Genomic DNA, 19,454 nt, shown 5'->3' on the forward strand with positions numbered 1-19,454 from the left:
AGCCGCATCGCCACCCCCCCCCCCCCCCCGACCCGTCCTCTGCCCCTTCCCCTCCGCCTCTCCCTTCCCGAGGGTGCCCGGCAGGCCAGAGGCTGCCCCGGGGGGCCACCCACCTGCACGGGGCGTCCTGGGGAGGTTTGCACCGTGCTTACCCGAACACCCCCTGTCCGCGAGGGAAGGCGCGCTGATCTTTTTTTAATCTATTTTTAGGCTTGTGCTTCGTTCTTTTAATCCTTCTCCGAAAGCCGATTTCAAAATAAATGAGTTAAGCCTTCTGTAGCTCCAAGTTGGTGCTCTTGTTAATGCGAGAGGAATCGTTTAAATCTTCATTAGCTAGTACAAATATTAAAGCAGTACTGAAATATATTACGCGCTGTAATGCAGAGCCCCATTCATGGCTCTGGAATGCATTCATTTCACAAGGCCAAGTCCGAGGTGCTGCACCTGGGTCGGGGCAACCCCAGACACCAGCACAGACCAGGAGAACTCAGTGAGAGCAGCCCTGCAGCGAAGGACCTGGGGGTTCTGGTGGACAAAAAGCTCGACATGAGCCAGCAGTGTGTGCTTGCAGCCCAGAAGGCCAACTGTGTCCTGGGTTGCACCAGCAGAGGAGAGGCCAGAAGGTGGAGGGAGGTGATCGTCCTCCTCTGCTCTGCCCTTGTGAGGCCCCACTTGGAGTGCTGCATCCAGGTCTGGGGCCCCCAGCACAAGAAGCACGTGGGGCTGTTAGAGCGGATCCAGAGGAGGGCCATGAAGGTAATCAGAGGGCTGGAGCACCTCTTCTATGAAGAAAGGATGAACGTCCCCACCTCTCTCAGCTTTCAGAAGAGAAGGCTCCAGGGAGACCTCATTGCAGCCTTTTAATACTTAAAAGTGGGCTTATAAAATAGATGGAAAGTGACATTATACAGGTAGAGAGTGATACAACGAAGGGGAATGGTTTTGAATTAGAAAAGGGCGATTTAGATTAGAGGTTAGGAGGAAATTCCTCACTCAGAGGGTGGTGAGACACTGGAACAGGTTGGCCATAGAAGCTGTGGATGCCCCATCCTTGGAGGTGTTCAAGACCAGGTTGGATGAGACCCTGAGCAACCTGATCTAGTGGGTGGCATCCATTGTGTGCCCCCCATGGCAGAGGGGTTGGAACTGGATCATCTTTAAGGTCCCTTCCAACCCAAGATGTTTTATCATTCTGTGATTCTTAAGCTCTTCACATAATGTAGTAAGTTGTCTCTGAGGCACAGGACGATAACTAATTTGATTGTCCAGCTGTCCTTTGTCAAAAAAAAAAAAAAGCTTGGGGGAATGTAAAAGATTCAATATCTTATTCAACCGGTAAATTTATCAGATGCTTTTCACTTCGTAATTACTTGGAAGTCATGCTATGAGGAAAGCTCTAAGACTTTGGTCAAGCTTTCCTGTCAGTACAAGCTTTCCTTCAGTTCAGAGCACATTTCACAAAAAAGTGCATTTTTTTCACCTGTGAGGACCAGTATGAATGTACTGTTGAACTGTATGTGTAATAACATGTGACTTGATATTTAAAAGGAATGTTAAAAAATTTTATCTCGAAGGGTTGTGCAATACTGAAAAAGACCTGTTTTTTGAAAATTGGGACTGTCAGTTTGGAACTATTTCATGACATTTTAATTTTTGGCTAATAAGCATTCTCAAGTTCAAGCCTTCAATTAGAATAAAAATCAGTCATCTCAACTCATGCATTTTTTTTTCCTAAGTCATGAAGTTTTTACACAGGCAGAGATTTTTCATTTCTCTTACACCAATTTTTAGATCATTATCCTGGAGATATCTGTGAGCAAAATTTAAGTTAGTGATTGAACCACAAGTATGTGGTCCCTGGTTGGACCTTGAGGGTGCCAGATTCAGTATTTTGGTGAGTTCAAGGTCACTGAGTTCACCAGACCTGCCGAACTGTCCCTGCTGCTGGAAGAAATGCTGCTACCCTATCCTTACCTCCTTTGTTCCTGCATTTACATGGTTCCATGGTGAACAAGAATGAGGACTTCAAATATATTAAAGAGCAACTGGTGAAAAACCTTGTTCGTCAGTGGATTGGTTTGAGTTCACTGCACTGCAGCAGAAACAACTGCATTTGTTGTCTAAAGGCAAGGTGGTAGTGGGTGAAGTTTTCCACACAGTGTTGGTCTTAAGCACCTAGGCTGTAGTTTGTCAAATATTAAGGGAGTAGGCACAGCTATAAAGAAATCTGATTTCACCTTCCTTACTGAAATTATCGGCCCAAAGCCTTCATAATTATTTTTGTCTGCATTTTGTGTTTGCAACATTAACAACAGTAGTTTTTAAGTAATCTCGTACTTGGCCAGTCAGTGCCATCAAGTTTGGTGGGAGGAAGAAAAAAAGTCTCCTAGTTTCTGAAGTCTTTCATACTGTGATTTTTTATGTTGTTCTTTGTACTGTTCAGTTTCTCAGATCAGTCACTTCAAACTGTTTTTGAATTCTGCTGAGAAACTGTAGTCTTTCTCCGGGCCTGAAGACCAAGAACTCCGAATCTGTCTTCGGAAGTGTCTTTACTCTTCTATCTGGAATGGGAATTTAATACACATGATACCTGTTTTGTAAGCTTTGAGTAGGTCAATTAACAAATACATTTCAGCTGTCAAACTTTGATGCTTCACTTTCTAAATTGATATACACACAGTAACTGAAGTGGTAGAAGACACGAAGAAAAGATACAGCAAAGTGATGCCAAACCTGGGGATTGTCTCACAAGGACTGCCCTCTGTGTGAACTGGTGTATGTGAAGTTTTTAGATTTCATGCCATGTCAGCTGAAATGCTGGTATCCATTGTCTCTGTTAGTTTTAGAGTGTGTGTGTGTTAATTCTCCGTGAGGCAGGGTAACAGAGAGTAAGATGTAGTATCCAGATAGCTGTGCCAGGAGCTCGCTGTACCCAGTGGTGCCGGATGTTCCTGGCCATCCCGTATGAATTCCAGCACACTGCATAGGCTGCTCCTTAATGACGGTGGTACTGCTAACACAGTCTGCTCTAATTAAATAAACTGAAACCTGTCTGTATGTATAACCACTTTATACATTCATTTATTCAATACATTCATATTTTACTGTATATGGGGTTTATTTTTTTGTCCTTTACAGCCTTCTGGTTTTGAACCTAGTTTGCAGCAGTTTCTAGTCCTGGAGTTGGCAGGTTCATGCCTCACTGGAAGGAGCTTAGCTTGGCTAAGCTGGGCAACACAGTGTGAAAATGCCATTAAATTTTTGCAGATCAAGATTTTCAAACTTCATGATTATGAAAATCAGAAAATCAGAAAATACCATGTGCAGGGTTTCAAAAAAGTAATATACTGTAGCTGAACTGTCTTTTTATTTTTACTTTTTTTATTATTATTTTTAATAGGGGTTTTGTTCAAAGTAGTGGATTAGCCAGGGTCAGATTTTGGGTTACACAGATCTGATCAATGGCAAAATTCATATAAGCCTTGAAGTGTTAATCTTGTTCTTTGAAAGACTATTTTGTAGCAATCAGATGGCTACAAAAGTCTTCCGTGTAAAAATAACTTGTGCAACATAGTGTTTTTGTCTCTCTGTACTCAAAAAACTTTATTAGTAGTAATAATAGTAAAAAGACCTGTTTTAGGATATGGTGATTACAAAGTAAATATACACTTTATTTCTGACGCAAACACTTGAAGTAATGGAGCTGTATGCTATTCTGTGTTTGATGTTTTTCACTAAGACCTTGTGTTGCATGAGGGAATTTTCTGAACAGGGAAGGTTAGTGCTCAGTACCAAACAGATGACGGCTTAAAGCCTTTTGTGTGCAAGAGTGATATGAAAAGCAATGCAAAAGCTCAGGGTCGAAGTAAAAAGTAGTGTAAAACGATATAACCTTAGCTTAACAAGTCACCATTCTTTCAAATAAGTTGTGTCCACTGCTTGTAACATGTAATCCTAGGTGATAACAGTTTTGAAGCAGAAGATGATGGCACTTGCGAATGACCACATGATGACTATAGCAGCAGGTCAGTCCACTGGTGGGAATGTCACCCTTCGAGGGTGTGCAGCTATGTTGAGATGAGTGTCTGCTGCATCATCATTTAGTTGCTGTTTTAATTGGAATAATTCACTTTGAGCTGTGCCTTGAGCTGACTCACATCACCATTTTTTCTCTGGTCTTACTGTTTGGTTCTCATGCAGAATCTCAGGCAGAAATTAAATGGCTGTAGAGGCTTCTGTTCACATCAGTCCTCATCTTCAGAGGTGTCCACTGCTGGTGGCCAAGGTGGCACAGCAGCCTGTGGGGCAACTTCAAATTATAATTAGTCTACTAAGGAAAGCCAGCATTCAACTGTCGGTTTTCCTTACTGTGCTAAGCAGCAGTTTCTGTCTGTTTAGCAGCTGTTTCACAAACCATCAGCGTATCTGGTAAAAGGAGAGAAAGAATTTCAAGAAGTTTAGGCAGGTGTAACCATGAATGGCAAAATAGACATCCAGCCAATTTTAATCTGAGACAGAACTTCCAGGGTACCGTTACAGGAACATTTTCTCTGTCTCAAGATACAAACTATCTTGAGTTCCTACCCCACTGCTGTTCCCTTGGTGCCCTGTCAGCGCAATTCATGCAGACTCATGTTCGAGGGGCTGTTCTAGGTTGCTGAAATGGTTTGAGGCAAAAACAAACCCCCCCAAATAAATTGTCAGTTAACAGAGTAGCCTTATGAAACAGCTATGATAGCATGCGTTTATGGAAGGAGATGAATTATGGGCAAGAGAGAGCTTCAGCATGCTCACTATCCAGACTTTACTACTGTGTTGGATACTTGGATGCTTAATTTTAGATGCTCAATTTAGTCATCTAGGGTCTTCTGTACCAAAGGAGAAGAGTTAAGTACCTCTAGATGGTAATTAATCCTGTCTCCCTGTTTGTACGTTGATGGGTTACATAGGAAGCCTGAAATTTGCTTTAGGACACAGTAAGAATCAGCTTGCTTCAGTTCAGGGTTACCTTGCGTTTACTGCAGATTTGTAGGATTGTTTGTGTAAGAATTCATCACAGAGAACCAGTGCTCCATAAGTTAATAACTCAGTTTACTTTGATAGTGTCTTTTTCAGATAAGCAGGCCTTTAGGTTAACATCTGAATTGTCATATCATTACTGTATAACAGGAGGGTTGGCTTATACAAAATCTCTTGTTGAGACAGTGAAATGATTACAGCACAAAAAACATGATTTTGTCCAGTAGATAAATTTCATGCTTTCTGACATAGGCTCTGTGTGTCACACCACTCTCAAAAGCCTGAGAATTCATAGATGAATCTGTTTCTGCAACCGTTTGTTAATCTCCCCATGATATTTATGGTGGGAAGTGTAAGTCTTATCTTTTTCTTTTAGGTTGACAATTGCATTTTTCGCACTCTCTGGTCTGGATATGTTGGATTCCTTAGATGTGGTGAACAAAGATGATATAATAGAATGGATTTATTCCCTTCAGGTCCTTCCCACAGAAGACAGTGAGTGAGTTTTTAGTTTTTTTTTTTTTAATTGATATTAACTTCTTTACTTTTGCTTTTCACCTGGGGGAATAGTGTATGGCTTTTGTTCTTTTGTAAATATAAGCTTGACCTTCCAGAAGTGCTGTCCTGATAATTTCAGGTAGTGATGTCTAGCAATTCCTAGAAATAGAACAGAAATTCCCTCTACAGAAATGAAAGTAAAAGTTAAACTTTTTTTTTTGTATTCAAGGTAAAGCTATGAAATTAATATGAAGATAAGACAGTATAAAATAATAATGAAGTTGCACCTTTAAGCATCTCAGAGAAATGTTTGACCTGTTTCTAAAAGAAATGCATGCTATATAAGCCTCATGGGTCTATTAATGATTATGTTGACATCCACAAATTGTAGCTATGCCAGGAGCTATAAGCACAGGTGTGTTTATTTGGAACAGCTTTTGGAAAAGGGAGGTGTAGCATTAAGAAACAAAAAGGGTAAACACAGTTCCAGCTTCAAAATGAACAATCTGTTCTTTAGATCAGTGACTTTAATTTACCTGACATTTTTAGGGGTAATGCTGTTGCTGTGACCCAGCTGTCCTCAGGCTGGAAGGTGCACAATAGATCCAAGCAGGGGAGGGACCATGCAGGACCTGGCTCTTTCCAGGTGACTGACTGAACAGGAGCGCAGGGAGGTGCCGTTTCTGTGGGCTCCTTGGTATTCACATATTTTCAGTGGCACTGCAGGTGCATGGCTAATAGCAGTGGAGGGAACAGAAGGGAGGGAGCTGCAGGCAAGACACTGATATTTTATGACAATAGGTGTTGGCATGTTGATTGCTGGAGTGGGGATAGCTTCAGGCTGGTCTTAGAGCAAAGGTAATTACAGATGCCTGTCTAAGCTGTTCCATCAATGAAAAGCATTTTTATGAAGTGAGTGTATGGAAGTCCAGCTTGCTGATGCTTGATTTTTACAGTAATGAAGAAATCCCTTTTCTTGTTCTGGCAGCTTAGAAACCACCAGATCCACTCTAGGCATTAGCTCTAATAGATCTGTTTTTTCGTGTGTTGTATTCCAGGACTAATCAGAAAAAAAAAATTAAAAAGAGCTTTTGGATTACATAATTGTCCCCACCGTGGTTTTAATCATGAGAAGGTACTTACCCCTTGGTGTTACATTTTTTTTTTTTCCAGGGTGTGCATGCTTTGTTATAGGAGTTGCACACTTTCTGATCTCTATCGCAGTCTTCAGGAGTATATCTTTAAAACAACAGTGAAGTCTACAAGTTTGCAAGAAGGGAGATTAGAATAGCAATTTTTTGTTTGTCTTTGATACAGTATAGAGTAATTTATTTTTTTTTTCATACGTAGCCAATATTTGGGATAGTCCCATTGTCAGGAGCCTTGTAGGGAGGGTAGTATAACTCTCAACATGCAGGTGCAGAGTCTAACAATCTAGGAAATAGATAAGACGTCCTTTTTTTCTTACCCATCATAAAATTACAGGACAGTAATTCTGGGGAGGATGCTTTCGACACAGCATTCTGTGCTTTTAAATATGTCTCTTTCTCAAGAAAGAAGACCAAACTTCCTTCAAGTCATCTATCTTTGTATCCCTTTATAAGGAGTCTGTTCTTCTTACATTCTCTTGTGTTTACAAATAATAATACTCTGTGTGGTTGCTTGACTCCTCTAAAACTTCAGCATTATTTTTATTCCATTTCTATGTCATCTAATAGATGCTGTAAAATATAAACGATATCAAGAGCAACAAATTGGATGCTGGACGACTAAATGTTTAGAAGGGAATGTGTATCCTCCTTTAGCATCTCCTTTCCATAAAATGTATTGACTTTTTATTTTTTTAATCTTGGGTGTATGCAGCATTTGTTAGTGGGCAGCCTTCCAGCAGTAGAGCTCTGACTCCCTCTTTTGGCTTCTTTGGAGAAGTAGCTAAACTCTGGTAGGCTGCAGCGCTGAAGTTTTTGGTTTCAAAGTGCTTTTACATCTCCAGTTAAATAGAATAATGCATCAGAATCTTTCCTGGTTAAAAAACAAAAATAATTATTCTGCTTTTAAAGAGATACTCTATTTCACCTTTTTAGTCATGCATGCTGATAGATCTCTCTTTCTGGGGAAGGTTGTTTTTCAAACATTTAAATTATAACATAGTTTAGTTTTATAATTTCTGGAGTTGCAAATTCCAATAACATTGCCTTAAGTAACTAACTGTATTTAACTTGATGTAAATCTTTATTCCTTTTGGTTGTACTGCAACCTAACAGCCATTTTCCAATGGATGGCATACAGAAAAATTGTTACTCTACAAACTTAATATCTGTTTACTGCTATCGGTAGGTATTATAGTAGGGGTACTGAGGCTGGCTGGGATGGTGTTCATTTTCATCACAGCAGCCCAAACAGTGCCGTGTTTTGGGTTTGTGACTAAAACACTGCTGTTAACACAGCAGTGTCTTAGCTATTGCTGAGCACAGCCTGCACAGCATCCAGCCTTTGTCTTTTTCCCCCTCTGCCCCCCAAGCTGTGGCAGGCAGGGGAAACAGCCACAACAGCTGACCCCAGCTGACCAAAGGGATATTCCCTGCCATCTGAGATTGTGTTCAGCAACAAGCTTGGGAGAAAGAAGAGAAAAGCGATGTTGATTGTGTGGCTGTGCCTTTTGTCTTCCTGAGTACCAATTGCATATGCTGAGACCTTAGTTTATATGACGTGACTAACCATCTGCCTGCTGATGGGAAGTAGTGAATAAATTCCTTCCTTGTTTTGCTTGCACACACAGCTTTTGCTTCACCTAATAACCTGTCTCTGCCGCCATCCACTAGTCTTCTCACCTTCTTCCCGTTTTCTCCCCATCGCACAGAAAGGGGAAATGAGTTAGTGAGTGGCTGGGAGAGTGCTTAGCTGCTGGGCAGGGTCAACTCACCACATCCAGGTATTACAGAACTTGGTAGAAGATTCAGCATTTGGTGTTTTAGAAGGCTGAGTTCAAGTCTCACAATATGTTGTGAAAGTTCTAAGTAGTATGTTTCTGTTTACTGGTATGTGACATATCTGGTGGCAAACGGTTCACAGGTTAGTAGCCGTTGAAATTTTTACACAAAACTAAAGCTCATTAGTGCAAACTGGTGAGACCTTGATCTTGCCAACTAAGAAATCAAATGTGGACTTTGTCAACCAAACTGAAATGCACAATGGAAAGCTAAAGGTTAAGTCCTGACAGGACAGGCTATATTCTTCAGTGGCTTTACTGTAACTGCGAAACATAGGAGTTTAAAACAAATAATGTCCTTTTAGGTACCATAACTAATTTCAGCTCAAATGTTTTTGAGTCAGAAACTGACTCATTACCAGTTATATGGAGGAGAAAATGGTATGTCACACATTATAGCTGCCCCTCACACAGAAACTTATATTCTTAGCTGAATGCTTGGTCTCATTGCCATCTTCTACTTATTTGAAGGGCCCCTGTCTTTTATGACTCTAGCAAAACTGATTGACTTTGTCTTCTGTAGATTTTGGCTGTCGTTACTTTTTCTTCGCATTTAGCAAATGCTCTGCTTAGGTGCATGTCAAATACATGTGCTTGTTTTGTTTCTGTGTTCACTTTTCTTTTTGCATTTTAAGGGAGGGTGGTGCTCCTTTACAAGCCTTATTAGAAATGATGTGTTTAGACTAAGCCATACTTCTCAAAGTCTTAGTAAAGTTGGAAAAGGATTGACAAAAGACCTGTTTCAACTGCTTGTTCTTTAGATTCTTCTCATGTCAGAGCTTTGTCACTTTCCCTCTCATAAAGCAGGTCCTAGGCAAAATTTAAAATTTGTTTTGACTGTCTTAAAGTGCAACTCTTAGCAATGTGAGAAGGATGTAACCCAGTATATTGCAGATCAAATAAAATCCGTTCTGCACTTTTGAAAGAACGTGAATCCAGAGCTCCGGACTGAAGAAGTGTTAATTATGGACAGACAGTGGAGGAACATTCCTTGGCCATACTCATCCACTGTCCTCCCCCATAGCAACACAGACATTTGTTTGAGCCTCCTTGGGAGCTGGTTTAGCTCGTTGAAGTGGCAGAAAAGCATGTATTTATTTATCTAACAGAGGGTTAGCTCTGTGTTGTGTTGGTGAACCTAGTTGGCGGGGAGTGCTAGCGCCAGCCCAGCAGTGGAGAGGGAGCAAGATTGTACACTTTGACACCTGGATGTGCCACTGGCTTTGCTGTCCTAAGAAACTGTACCCTGAGGAGAGCTGAAATGTCTTTCATCTGCAGCTTTGAACCCCCAGGATCCATGTGTAACAGGCTGAAAACTGTCACAATACATCAGGAACCTAAAAAGTTCCTTATGTCAGGGTCTGAATTTAGTTTAGCAATAATGCTTCTTTCTTTTTTACATGGGGAAAGTGCCACTGACTATTTTTGACATCATTGTTACATGTAGGCTTTTCAGGTCATGAGTTTCTTGAGTAGAAATACCAATTTTCCTCCAAAATAGCCCTATTTAATGGTTACATTTGAAGTATATATCTGGATATATCATTGGACTGCCATTGGAGAGAATGCAGCTGTGCATTTTATGACACATTCTATTGCTTTGATTTGTAAGAGTAATTACTTTTAGATGTAGTTCAGTAAGAATTGCTTATGTTCACCTTTCTCTAGGTATGCTGACTGTGTTGGCCAGTGTTACAGCTGTATTTTTTTTATTGTATTTTTTTGCATTTTAAGAATTTAAAGGTGTGCATGATTGCTACTGTGCTTAGCAAAAGGAGAAAAGAAAGACTTAGAACAAGAGAAATGCATAGATAATGCAAATGGGAAGGAATAGTGGTGAAATTTACCATTGTTCTCACCCAAGCCTAATCATAGATGAAACAGACAAATAACAGAAATGTCCCTTCTGTAACATAAAAGCTCCTAGCTTCTAGAGTAAGTCACCTGTGGTCATCACTGGTAGCTCTGGTACATGTTGTAAGGGCTTCCTGGCCTATGCACACTTAAGTGATGTGGTCTTCAAGGTAGTCTCAGCTCTTGACGTAAGTGTGGAATTATTTGGTTTGGGGAGAAGGTCAAATTTGCTTGTTTCTGAAACATTTTTCTAGGCTTTTTTTTTTTGAGTCAGCTTGCAGCAACCATGTACTGATTGATGTAAAGTTTGTTATTTGTTTCTCAGGCTATTTCAGAAAGTAATGTATGCTTAACTCTGAAAGTGAACACTAGGTGGTACCATTTCATAACTGTAGTTTTCCTCAGTGCTTCAACTGGCTGAGCTTGAACTGGTCACTCCAGCAATTTTTCACAAGGGACATAATTTATGATTCATATACTTTTAATGAGGGTACATTTAATTTTCAAGTCTGATTCTGGTGGTTTGCAGTTCAAAAAAGTAGGCAAGAGTTTGATAAGTGCTACTAAGCTATTTTGAAAGATAAGAAATCCGAGAAGCTTGCAGTGAGATGGTAAAACCAACTTCACAGAAAGTAAGATTATGAGCTTAAACTGAAGGACAGTGTTTTTTCCCTTGTTCCTCTTTAGTTCAGAACCCGTATGTGCAACAGGAAACTAGAAAAAAAGTTGAGACGTGACGTCAGTGTGGCAGAGTCATCTGTTTAGAAATGAGCTGTTTTCACTTCCCGTTTAACACTTCCTTTATCAGCTCAGCACTCATACTGTAGTTCAAGAATTGCAACCATAAATTTAGCAATTCGCTTGCAATCCTGAAGCTCTTGGAAGAATCTGTTGTGTCCACATTAATGACAAGGTTGTTTTGTTTTTTTTTTTATTATTTGGAGGAGATAAAACTTCACTCTGGAGACTATGCAGTAGTGGGGGCACGGAAAACACAAATTTTTTCTTGTGTTTCTTCTAAGAGCCATTGTGTAAAGCCTGGGACTGGAGACCAGAATTCACTGAAATAAGTAGTCAAATTTTTAAATCAATGACAGCAATACAGTTAAAAATCCAGCATTTGAAAACTACCCGTGGTAGTTTTTGGTTGGTAACAGTTTAGTGGTGTAAGAAAATTTTAAAACACTGCCTCAGAATTGAGCAGCTGAAGGGAATAATAGATTCTGATTTCCTTCAAGCAGTTCATTTTTGGTTTCTTTTTCATAGTACCTGTCATGTAAAAGCCAGTCGAGGTAACCCACCAATAGCACACTGCACTTGGGATTCATGTTGCCATTTCTGCCTTGACAGTGCATCATCATTCATGGTGGGGATGTTCTATGATGGGGATCAGTCTTGTCAGGTTGAATCTTTCCATCCAGCAACTAGAAACTGCATTCTGTTTGACTGCAAAGCTGTCCTGTTAGTAGCACAACTTTTTTTTGCAGCAGGTCAGACTAGCTAGTGGTGTCAGTATGCTAAAAATTGTCTTCTGGAAAAAGGGTTTCCATATTTATACCACTTCAAAGTGTATTTTGTAGTTTACTTAAGCACATTCAACACAGGTTATTTTTTAATGAAAATGGGACAAGTGATTGGTTATTGTTTCTACTATGCCATCTAGGAAGTTGGCTATTTAAGAAATAGGAATTCTAGTTCTCTTATGGATTCATTCATTCCATATCGTTTTTGAAACGGTGATGCTTTTTGGGTAGCGTCCTTCAGGACCTTAGGTTAGCCCTACAGAGTAATATTTATTGTACTTTCTGGAACCTGTTGCAACACAAAACATAAATCTTAGACTCCAGGAACTAAAAGGCAAAAACTGCCTGCTGATATTTAGATGATAACAAAATGTAATGGTTATGCTTTTTTTCTGTTTTTTGTCTACAGATACAGATACTCTCTTTTTTTTCTTTGTTAAGTAGGACTGTAGCATACGGATTTTGTATTGCAGGCTGAACTGACATTACAGCTTCATTACACCTGTAGAATCATTAAAAAGTACTTTTGGTTGAAAGGTGAAAGAGCTGGAGAATTGCAAGTATTTCCTTCCTGTTGAATCATAATTCATTCCATGTAAATTAGATCCAAAGATCAAATATTAGATAAATTAAATCCTACTGATCTCATAGAGGAACTCAGATACTGCATAGAAGTACTTAGACTGAAACAAGCTTCTAATTTAAATGTTACATACAGGCATTTATGGCATTTACAATTTGAAGTTAACGTGTAAAGCTATGCCATAGTTGGTAGACCACATTGCATAGTGATCGTTTTAGGACTTTAGGCTTTATTGTTTTTCAGTTAGTCTGGTGCAAATTTCCCAAATCTCCATGATTTGGGGGGGGGGGGAAAGGAAGGGGAGAGAATTTAAGGACACCTGAGTGCTGTGAAACTCACTAGGCTTCTGCATTCAGAGGATGAGAGGTAAAGCAACAGAGCTTCTGCTCTATTGAAACAGATTTGAGCCCTTAAAACTGTGCTTAGCTCTAAACAGTATATGGTACACAGTTCTGTATACCACATGCTTAGGTCTTGTGATACATTTAAAAGAAATCATACCTGAATCACTAACAGAGGTGTTTGATAGTTAAAACATTCTTGTACCTGTGCTTTGGGTAAGAAGGAAGAATGGTTTCAATTAAAAAATTGTTTTTTGCATTAACTATATCACTCTGACAATATCAAGTTAAATCAGTGCTAGCTGAAAAATGCAAACAGTTTGTCCTTGTATATGTTGCAAAGTATATTAAAAACAATTCTGCTTGGGAACAGATGGTATTAACAGGCAGGAATCCAGAGAGGGGGAAAAAAATCTGTTATCTCTGGGCACGTTTACAGGGGAATATTTTTTTTTTTTGTCCTCATCTTTTTTTTTTGTTTTTCCCTCTTTTTTTTCTTGACTCTTAGGAGCTTGGAATATAGTTCTGTGCTGATATGAACAGTGTAGTTCCACAAAATTAAAGAAAAAATGATAATCTGTTGCGTTTTTTTTTCATTACAACAGGAATTGAGTTTGCCTATGACTTCCTTTTTGTTTGTTTGTTTGTTTGTTTTTTGTTTGGTGGTGGTTTTTTTTGGGTTGTTTTTTTACTAATCAGAATGATAATAAACTGAGGTTGGGAACATACTGAAAGACACATGCAAATTCTAGTAGTACCAAGAATGATGTTGAACTAGCAGGTCTTGAATTTTACTAGAGATTTATGGTTAATAATTACTGTTTCAGCAAAATCAAATTAGTTGAATCTTTTTTTTTCTTTCTTTCTTTTCCAGGGTCAAACTTGGATCGCTGTGGATTCAGAGGCTCTTCATATTTGGGAATGCCATTCAATCCCTCCAAGGTCAGTTATGCAAGTGTGGGGAGGAACTTTTTCAATTAGGTAGTAAATGATCTTGTGTCTTTTTTATAACAATAACAAAACAATTGTGGAATGTCTGGAAAACAGCGATTTTTGCACTGCTAATGCATTGAAATGTTTGCAGAGCCTTTAGGAATCAAAAGTACTACTAAAATGGTGGTGCTTGTATTTCAGGGGCAGTGAAGAAAGTAAAATACAGATTGTGGTTTGTCTTAGTGTACTCTGCTTTTCTGAGCATGAGTAGGAGAACTTCTGTAGCTGAAGAACTATCAGCAAACTTGGTAGTGAAGGGCAGAACAGCTCAGCATTAAGCGCTGTTCCTTAGTTTTCCACTTCCTATGATGACAAATGGATATCTGGTTGCACTTGATATCCACTCAAACATAGGCAAGGCTCTGCTCATGCCAGTTTGTCAGTGTCTATAAAAGAAGGATGCTTCGTAGCCCATGGAACTGAGGTTCAAGAGAGATAGGTCTACACAAAAAGAAAGTGCCAGCAGTACAAGGTAAAAAAGAGGCAGGCAGATGCTGCTAAAGATGTTACAGAACGTCCGATACGGTTGTAAAAAGGCTATAGATGCCAGTGTGCAGGAAGGACTGTGAAACAGTATTTTCTACGTTGTGCTTGAGAATGAAGAGTCAAACCTCATTAAAGAGTGAATGAAAAATCTAAAAGAGTACCAAACTATAAATACTCGATTTTTCTGGAGGACAGATAGCAAATTGTTAAATGTGACTGAATGAATCCTGTGATATAAAATTGAGAGCAAAACCAATTATACTTATGACATACTTATGACTGTAGCAGAGATTAAAACTGTTTGGACTAGCTTGAGTGTGAGGCATGCTTTGGCCTCATTTTTACTTACTCTTAACAGCATAACTTTATGCTTCTGAGTAGCTTGTAGGAATATTAATCTACACTAGATTAGCAACTGCTTAGCCACTTTCTGCACTGCAAGTCAGTCAGGTACTCATGGCAATAATATTCAGAGATTATGCTTTCTAACAAGGGAAAAATAATTGTGAGGAGGGCTTTTTTACACCTCTACACCAGGTAGTACAGCAGCATGTGATGGATAAGGTCATTTGTCTCTTGGTTTGCTTTGGTATTTATCCCTTTTTACACTACAGATGGCGTCTGCAGTGAGCTCCAAATGTAGTAGTAAAATGAATTCATCCTGTGTTTTAATTGGAATTAACCTCAGTGGCAATCCTACCACCCACTGTGCTTGGAGGAAGGAAGGAAGCAAAACCTCTGCTTAAAACCTGAACTAGTTTGGGATCTCTAGTGGTGGTTTACTGTGATACTTTGTTAAAAATAAAGTTTAAAAACAAAATAGTAGACAATCATTTCAATAGTTACATATTAAAAAAAAAGACTGGGGGTGGTGAAAAGGAAACTGGTTGTCTTCTTTTTAATAAGACACCTAAATAAGTTTATAGAATCACAGAACATCCCGAGTAGGAAGGGACCCACACAGGGATCATCAAGTCCAACTCCTGGCTCCACAAAGGACCACCCAAAAGTCAGACCCTATTTCTGAGAGCGTTGTCCAAATGCTTCTTCAAGCTTCTGCTCATACGTCTTGCCCTCCAGACCCTTCACCATCTTCATAGCTCTCCTTTGAATATTCTCATAGTCTTATGTCCTTCTTAATCTGTGGTGCCCAAACATGCACACAGTGCTCGAGGTGAGGCCGCAGCAGCACAGAGCAAAGCAGGACAATCCCTTCCCTTGGCCCGCTGGCAGTGCTGGGCCTGATGCACCCCAGGGTATTGTTGGTCCTTTTGGTATCCAGGGCACACTGCTGGCTCATGTTCAGCTTGCTGTCAGCCACAACCCCCAGATCCTTTTCTGTGGGGCTGCTCTCCAGCCTCTCGTCCCGCAGTCTGTACACACAGCCAGGGTTGCCCCTTCCCAGGTGCAGAATCCGTCACTTGCTCTTGTTAAACTTCGTATTATTGGTGATTGCCCAGCCCTTTGATTTGCCAAGGTCCCTCTGCAAGGCCTCTTGCCCTCAAGGGTGTCAGCAGCTCCTGCCAATTTAGAACTGTCTGCAAACTTACTTAGTATACCTTCAAGTCCTGCGTCCAAATCATTTATGAAAACATTGACAAGAACTGGCCCTAGAATGGAGCCCTGGGGAATGCCACAAGTAACTGGCTGCCAGCCTGGGGTAACCCCATGTGGTCTAATCCTCTGAGCCCAACCCACCAGCCAGTTTTAACCCTTCTTATTATGTACTTGTCTAGCTGTATGATGGACTTTTTGTCCAGAAGGGTACTCGAGGACAGTAAGTGCCATACAACATTGTGGAATAAAAGCACTGCAAAATGATTAAGGACATAACTTTACCAAACTGAGATAATAAAAATGCTCCATCATATTTTGTCAAAGTTTTGGGTCAGTGCCACGCAGTGCAGTAAATGCAACAATCCAACAGCATCTCATAATGAGCTAGCCAGTCTGTAGAGGGAACAAAGCGGTGGAATCGTGTAACCTGTGGAAATTAGTTACAAGGTTGTTTATTATATCTGGAAAACCATTTGCAGATGGTTGTGCTTTTTATTCAAGCCTTCTTATACTTCTCATTGCATCTGTGTTAAAGGGAACAGATTTGCTTGATTTGTTGGTATACAGAAGTTTAAAGGACCTCCAGCATTGTTCACTTAAAGTGTTTTGAAATGAACACCTTGGAAATCAGTTATAATGACCTTGAGTTACTTTAAAGGTCTTGTCTTTTTTCTTTATTTGTCATTGTCCCCTGTGCTGTCTTAAGAGTATGTCTGCAGCAGTGTTTTAGTTCATATCATCAGAGAACTCGGTAAGTGCACTTTAGTGTGCTTGCACCACAAGAGTGAAGCATGCAAACTGGACTTTCTGAATGAAACTGAACTGGAAGGAGCACACCAAATGCACTTATCTGTTAGTGGGCCTACGGACTAAGGATGCAGACTGCAGCAGTCCCAAATTCCGCAGTGCACGTGGTGTGGGCACTGGGACACTAGCACTGTGTTGCTCTGCATTTATTCCTTTGCGTAGACATAACCTTAGAGGATTAAATGTATTTCTTCTCGTTGTTTAGCTGTGTTTAACAATCGTTCCACAGTTTAACAGCTTTCTTGTTGCTAGTTTTTTTGAGATGAAATGCTGTCATTCTTAAAATAACTCCATTTTGTGTCTCTTGGCCCACGAAGCTCACAGTTTCAGGTGATGACAGCAATGTTCTTTTCGTGCCTAGGCAGATAGTTTGCTTATTTGCTGCTGTTGCTTTGGTTTATAGTGTCCAGGGAGCCAAAATAGTTCTATAGCACTAAAAGAAGTCTTTATTCATAGTATAGAACTTAAAAAAAATCCTCCTTTTTACCAACTCTACAGGTGCCCATTAAAAATCGATTGCTTGGACTATAGTGTCTTTGTTAAACTTACGACAGGCTTTTACACAGTGTCTGACTGACTGTCCTTTACAGCAGAAACAGTATAACACCACTTCCTCCTAGCCATGCAAATTTTAGAGGTATTAGCAGTTATCTCCTGAAACCTTTGAGGCATGCTGTCATATTTGCTTTTAGAGAAGCCGCAGCAGTCCTGATTTGTGATGTCGTGGGGCTGGTTTCTACAGCTCCAATGAATTCTCAATTTTTGCCTCTTCATATGCAAAAAAGTATTGTTTTGTTTAGTTTAGTGGGTTTGTTTGTTTTCCCTGAAATGTCCAATTCTTCTACTTACCGTCTCCTCAAAGGCATTCTGTAATCTGGGCTCAGGTGTGTCTGTTGCATTAGCATGTGAGCATACTGATGATGGTATATTGGTGTATATAGGTACAAAATAAAATTTGATGAGTAGTATCACAGTGAACTTGAAATAATTACATGGAGTCTTGAAGATAAAATGAATTCCAGTACACTTAAAAGTTGGATAACTATGGCTAGGGAACATAATTTATTATTCTTCTGGTGAATATCTGTATTTGTTTTATGTTAAAAATGAACAAAAAATCATATTGCAAACAAAGATCTGTTAGTCCATCAAAAGCTCCCAAAATCCTACCATAATTGTATGTATAAAACTTCATCTTGGCCTTTGCGAGTATGCCTTGTAAGTGATTCCCGGACGATCTCATATCTGATTTCTTATTCTTCTGTTTATTTTGATTTTATTGGAATATTGGCTATATTTATTGGGATTTGGGACCCTCAGGCAGATGTTCTTGAGTACTGGCTATTGGGCCCTCTATCACTTCCGTTGTTTTTTTTTTTTTGTTGTTTTTTTTAGTAATTACATACCAAAATATCTATAAGTATACCAATTTATTATGTAAAGAATTGTTTTATTTATCACAAGATAATCCTTTACTAAAGGGAACTATTACTAGTAAAGGTAGTTGTGTGACTTACTAGCAGCTATTCTCAAATGCCAAGACCACCTCCCTAACTCCCTATATAATGACGTTTGGAAATCATGCACCTGAACAATCTTTTCTGTGTTACTTGTACCTAAGTGTTTGTGTGATCTTCAAAGATAGAAGGAGGTAGCAGGACTAATTTAGCTGTGAACTTCATGATTGTATGTACAGCTGACAGACTACTGTTTGCTTTATATGCATCAGGCAAGGATACTTTTTGCTCCTTTTTAAAACTACCTCACTTGCAGAAGTTAACAACTCTGGCATTGCTAAAACCCTGTATTCGGAAAATCAGTGCAATACTGCTACATGTCGAAATGTTTGCAAGGAAAAGGAAGTGGGGATAAAATTTGTACATTGTCCAGATGTTGAAGTGATTGATACAGTTTCGGGGGGAGGATGGTATTATTTAATTTAACAACCATACAGTATATATGCTTATAACACTTTTTTTGCAGCCTGTTTTTACTGCAGTGAGTAATATTAGAAATACTCATATGCGATAAAAAATAAGGACCCAATTATTTTAAAATGTTCATAGGCTACCAGAGCTTTACAGGCAGTATGGAACTAGTGTGTGTATAGAATAGTAGAAGAAAATATTGTGAACCAGGAGTTTTTAGTTACTTTATGTAAATACTGTGTGGAAAAATTGCCACTTAAAGGAGAGTGTTGATAACTATAGATGCCTTAGAAAATTTCCTGAATATCCAAGCACACTTGTATTAGAAGATTTTGGAAGAATTTTCATAACTACGGTTTTAAAAAGTCAAGTCTGAATATCCTTAGAGTAAAACTTACTTGTTTAGTAAATACAGTATTCCTCTAGAAGTAATATTTTCAGAAGTAAAGTTGAACTGTTTCACTATATCTGCTGCTTTTCAATTATTCCTGATGTCAACATTGCTGTGGAGATGGGCTAGCTATTAGAACATGTAAACAGAGCAGTGGTGCACAGTTAATATTGATTTGCAGGCTCTTCATGCTCCGTTGTGTGAAATCAACAGAGGCATCTTCCGTTTCCAGGTTATTCCAAGTAAGGAGAAATTAATTGTTCCTCTCATTCCAGTTCAACTTCAGCTATACAGATATTTGGAGTCTTTGTTCATAGCTGCTGACTGGACCTGCTGGGACATTTTGTAGGCAGTTGGTCCAAACAACAGAGAATCTTTCCAAATATATTTCAGCTGCTAATGTGTGTCTCGTATTTCCCACGATAAAACATGTGAGCAGTTTTAACTACAGGCCTGGAACATTGAGAATCCTTTCAGGGCCAGAA

General features: G+C 39.5%; 1 protein-coding gene across 1 annotated transcript in view; it reads left to right on the forward strand.

Moving 5' to 3' along the window:
• Positions 1 to 19,454, forward strand: part of PGGT1B (protein geranylgeranyltransferase type I subunit beta) — a 37,511-nt gene that overhangs the window by 164 nt on the left and 17,893 nt on the right. The window contains 2 exon segments of the mRNA XM_048049923.1: positions 5,396 to 5,514; positions 13,682 to 13,749. Of these exon segments, the coding sequence (XP_047905880.1) occupies positions 5,396 to 5,514; positions 13,682 to 13,749 (187 nt within the window).

The sequence above is a fragment of the Anser cygnoides genome, chromosome Z, assembly GCF_040182565.1.
Source record: "Anser cygnoides isolate HZ-2024a breed goose chromosome Z, Taihu_goose_T2T_genome, whole genome shotgun sequence".
In the NCBI taxonomy this organism is placed as follows: Eukaryota; Metazoa; Chordata; class Aves; order Anseriformes; family Anatidae; genus Anser; species Anser cygnoides.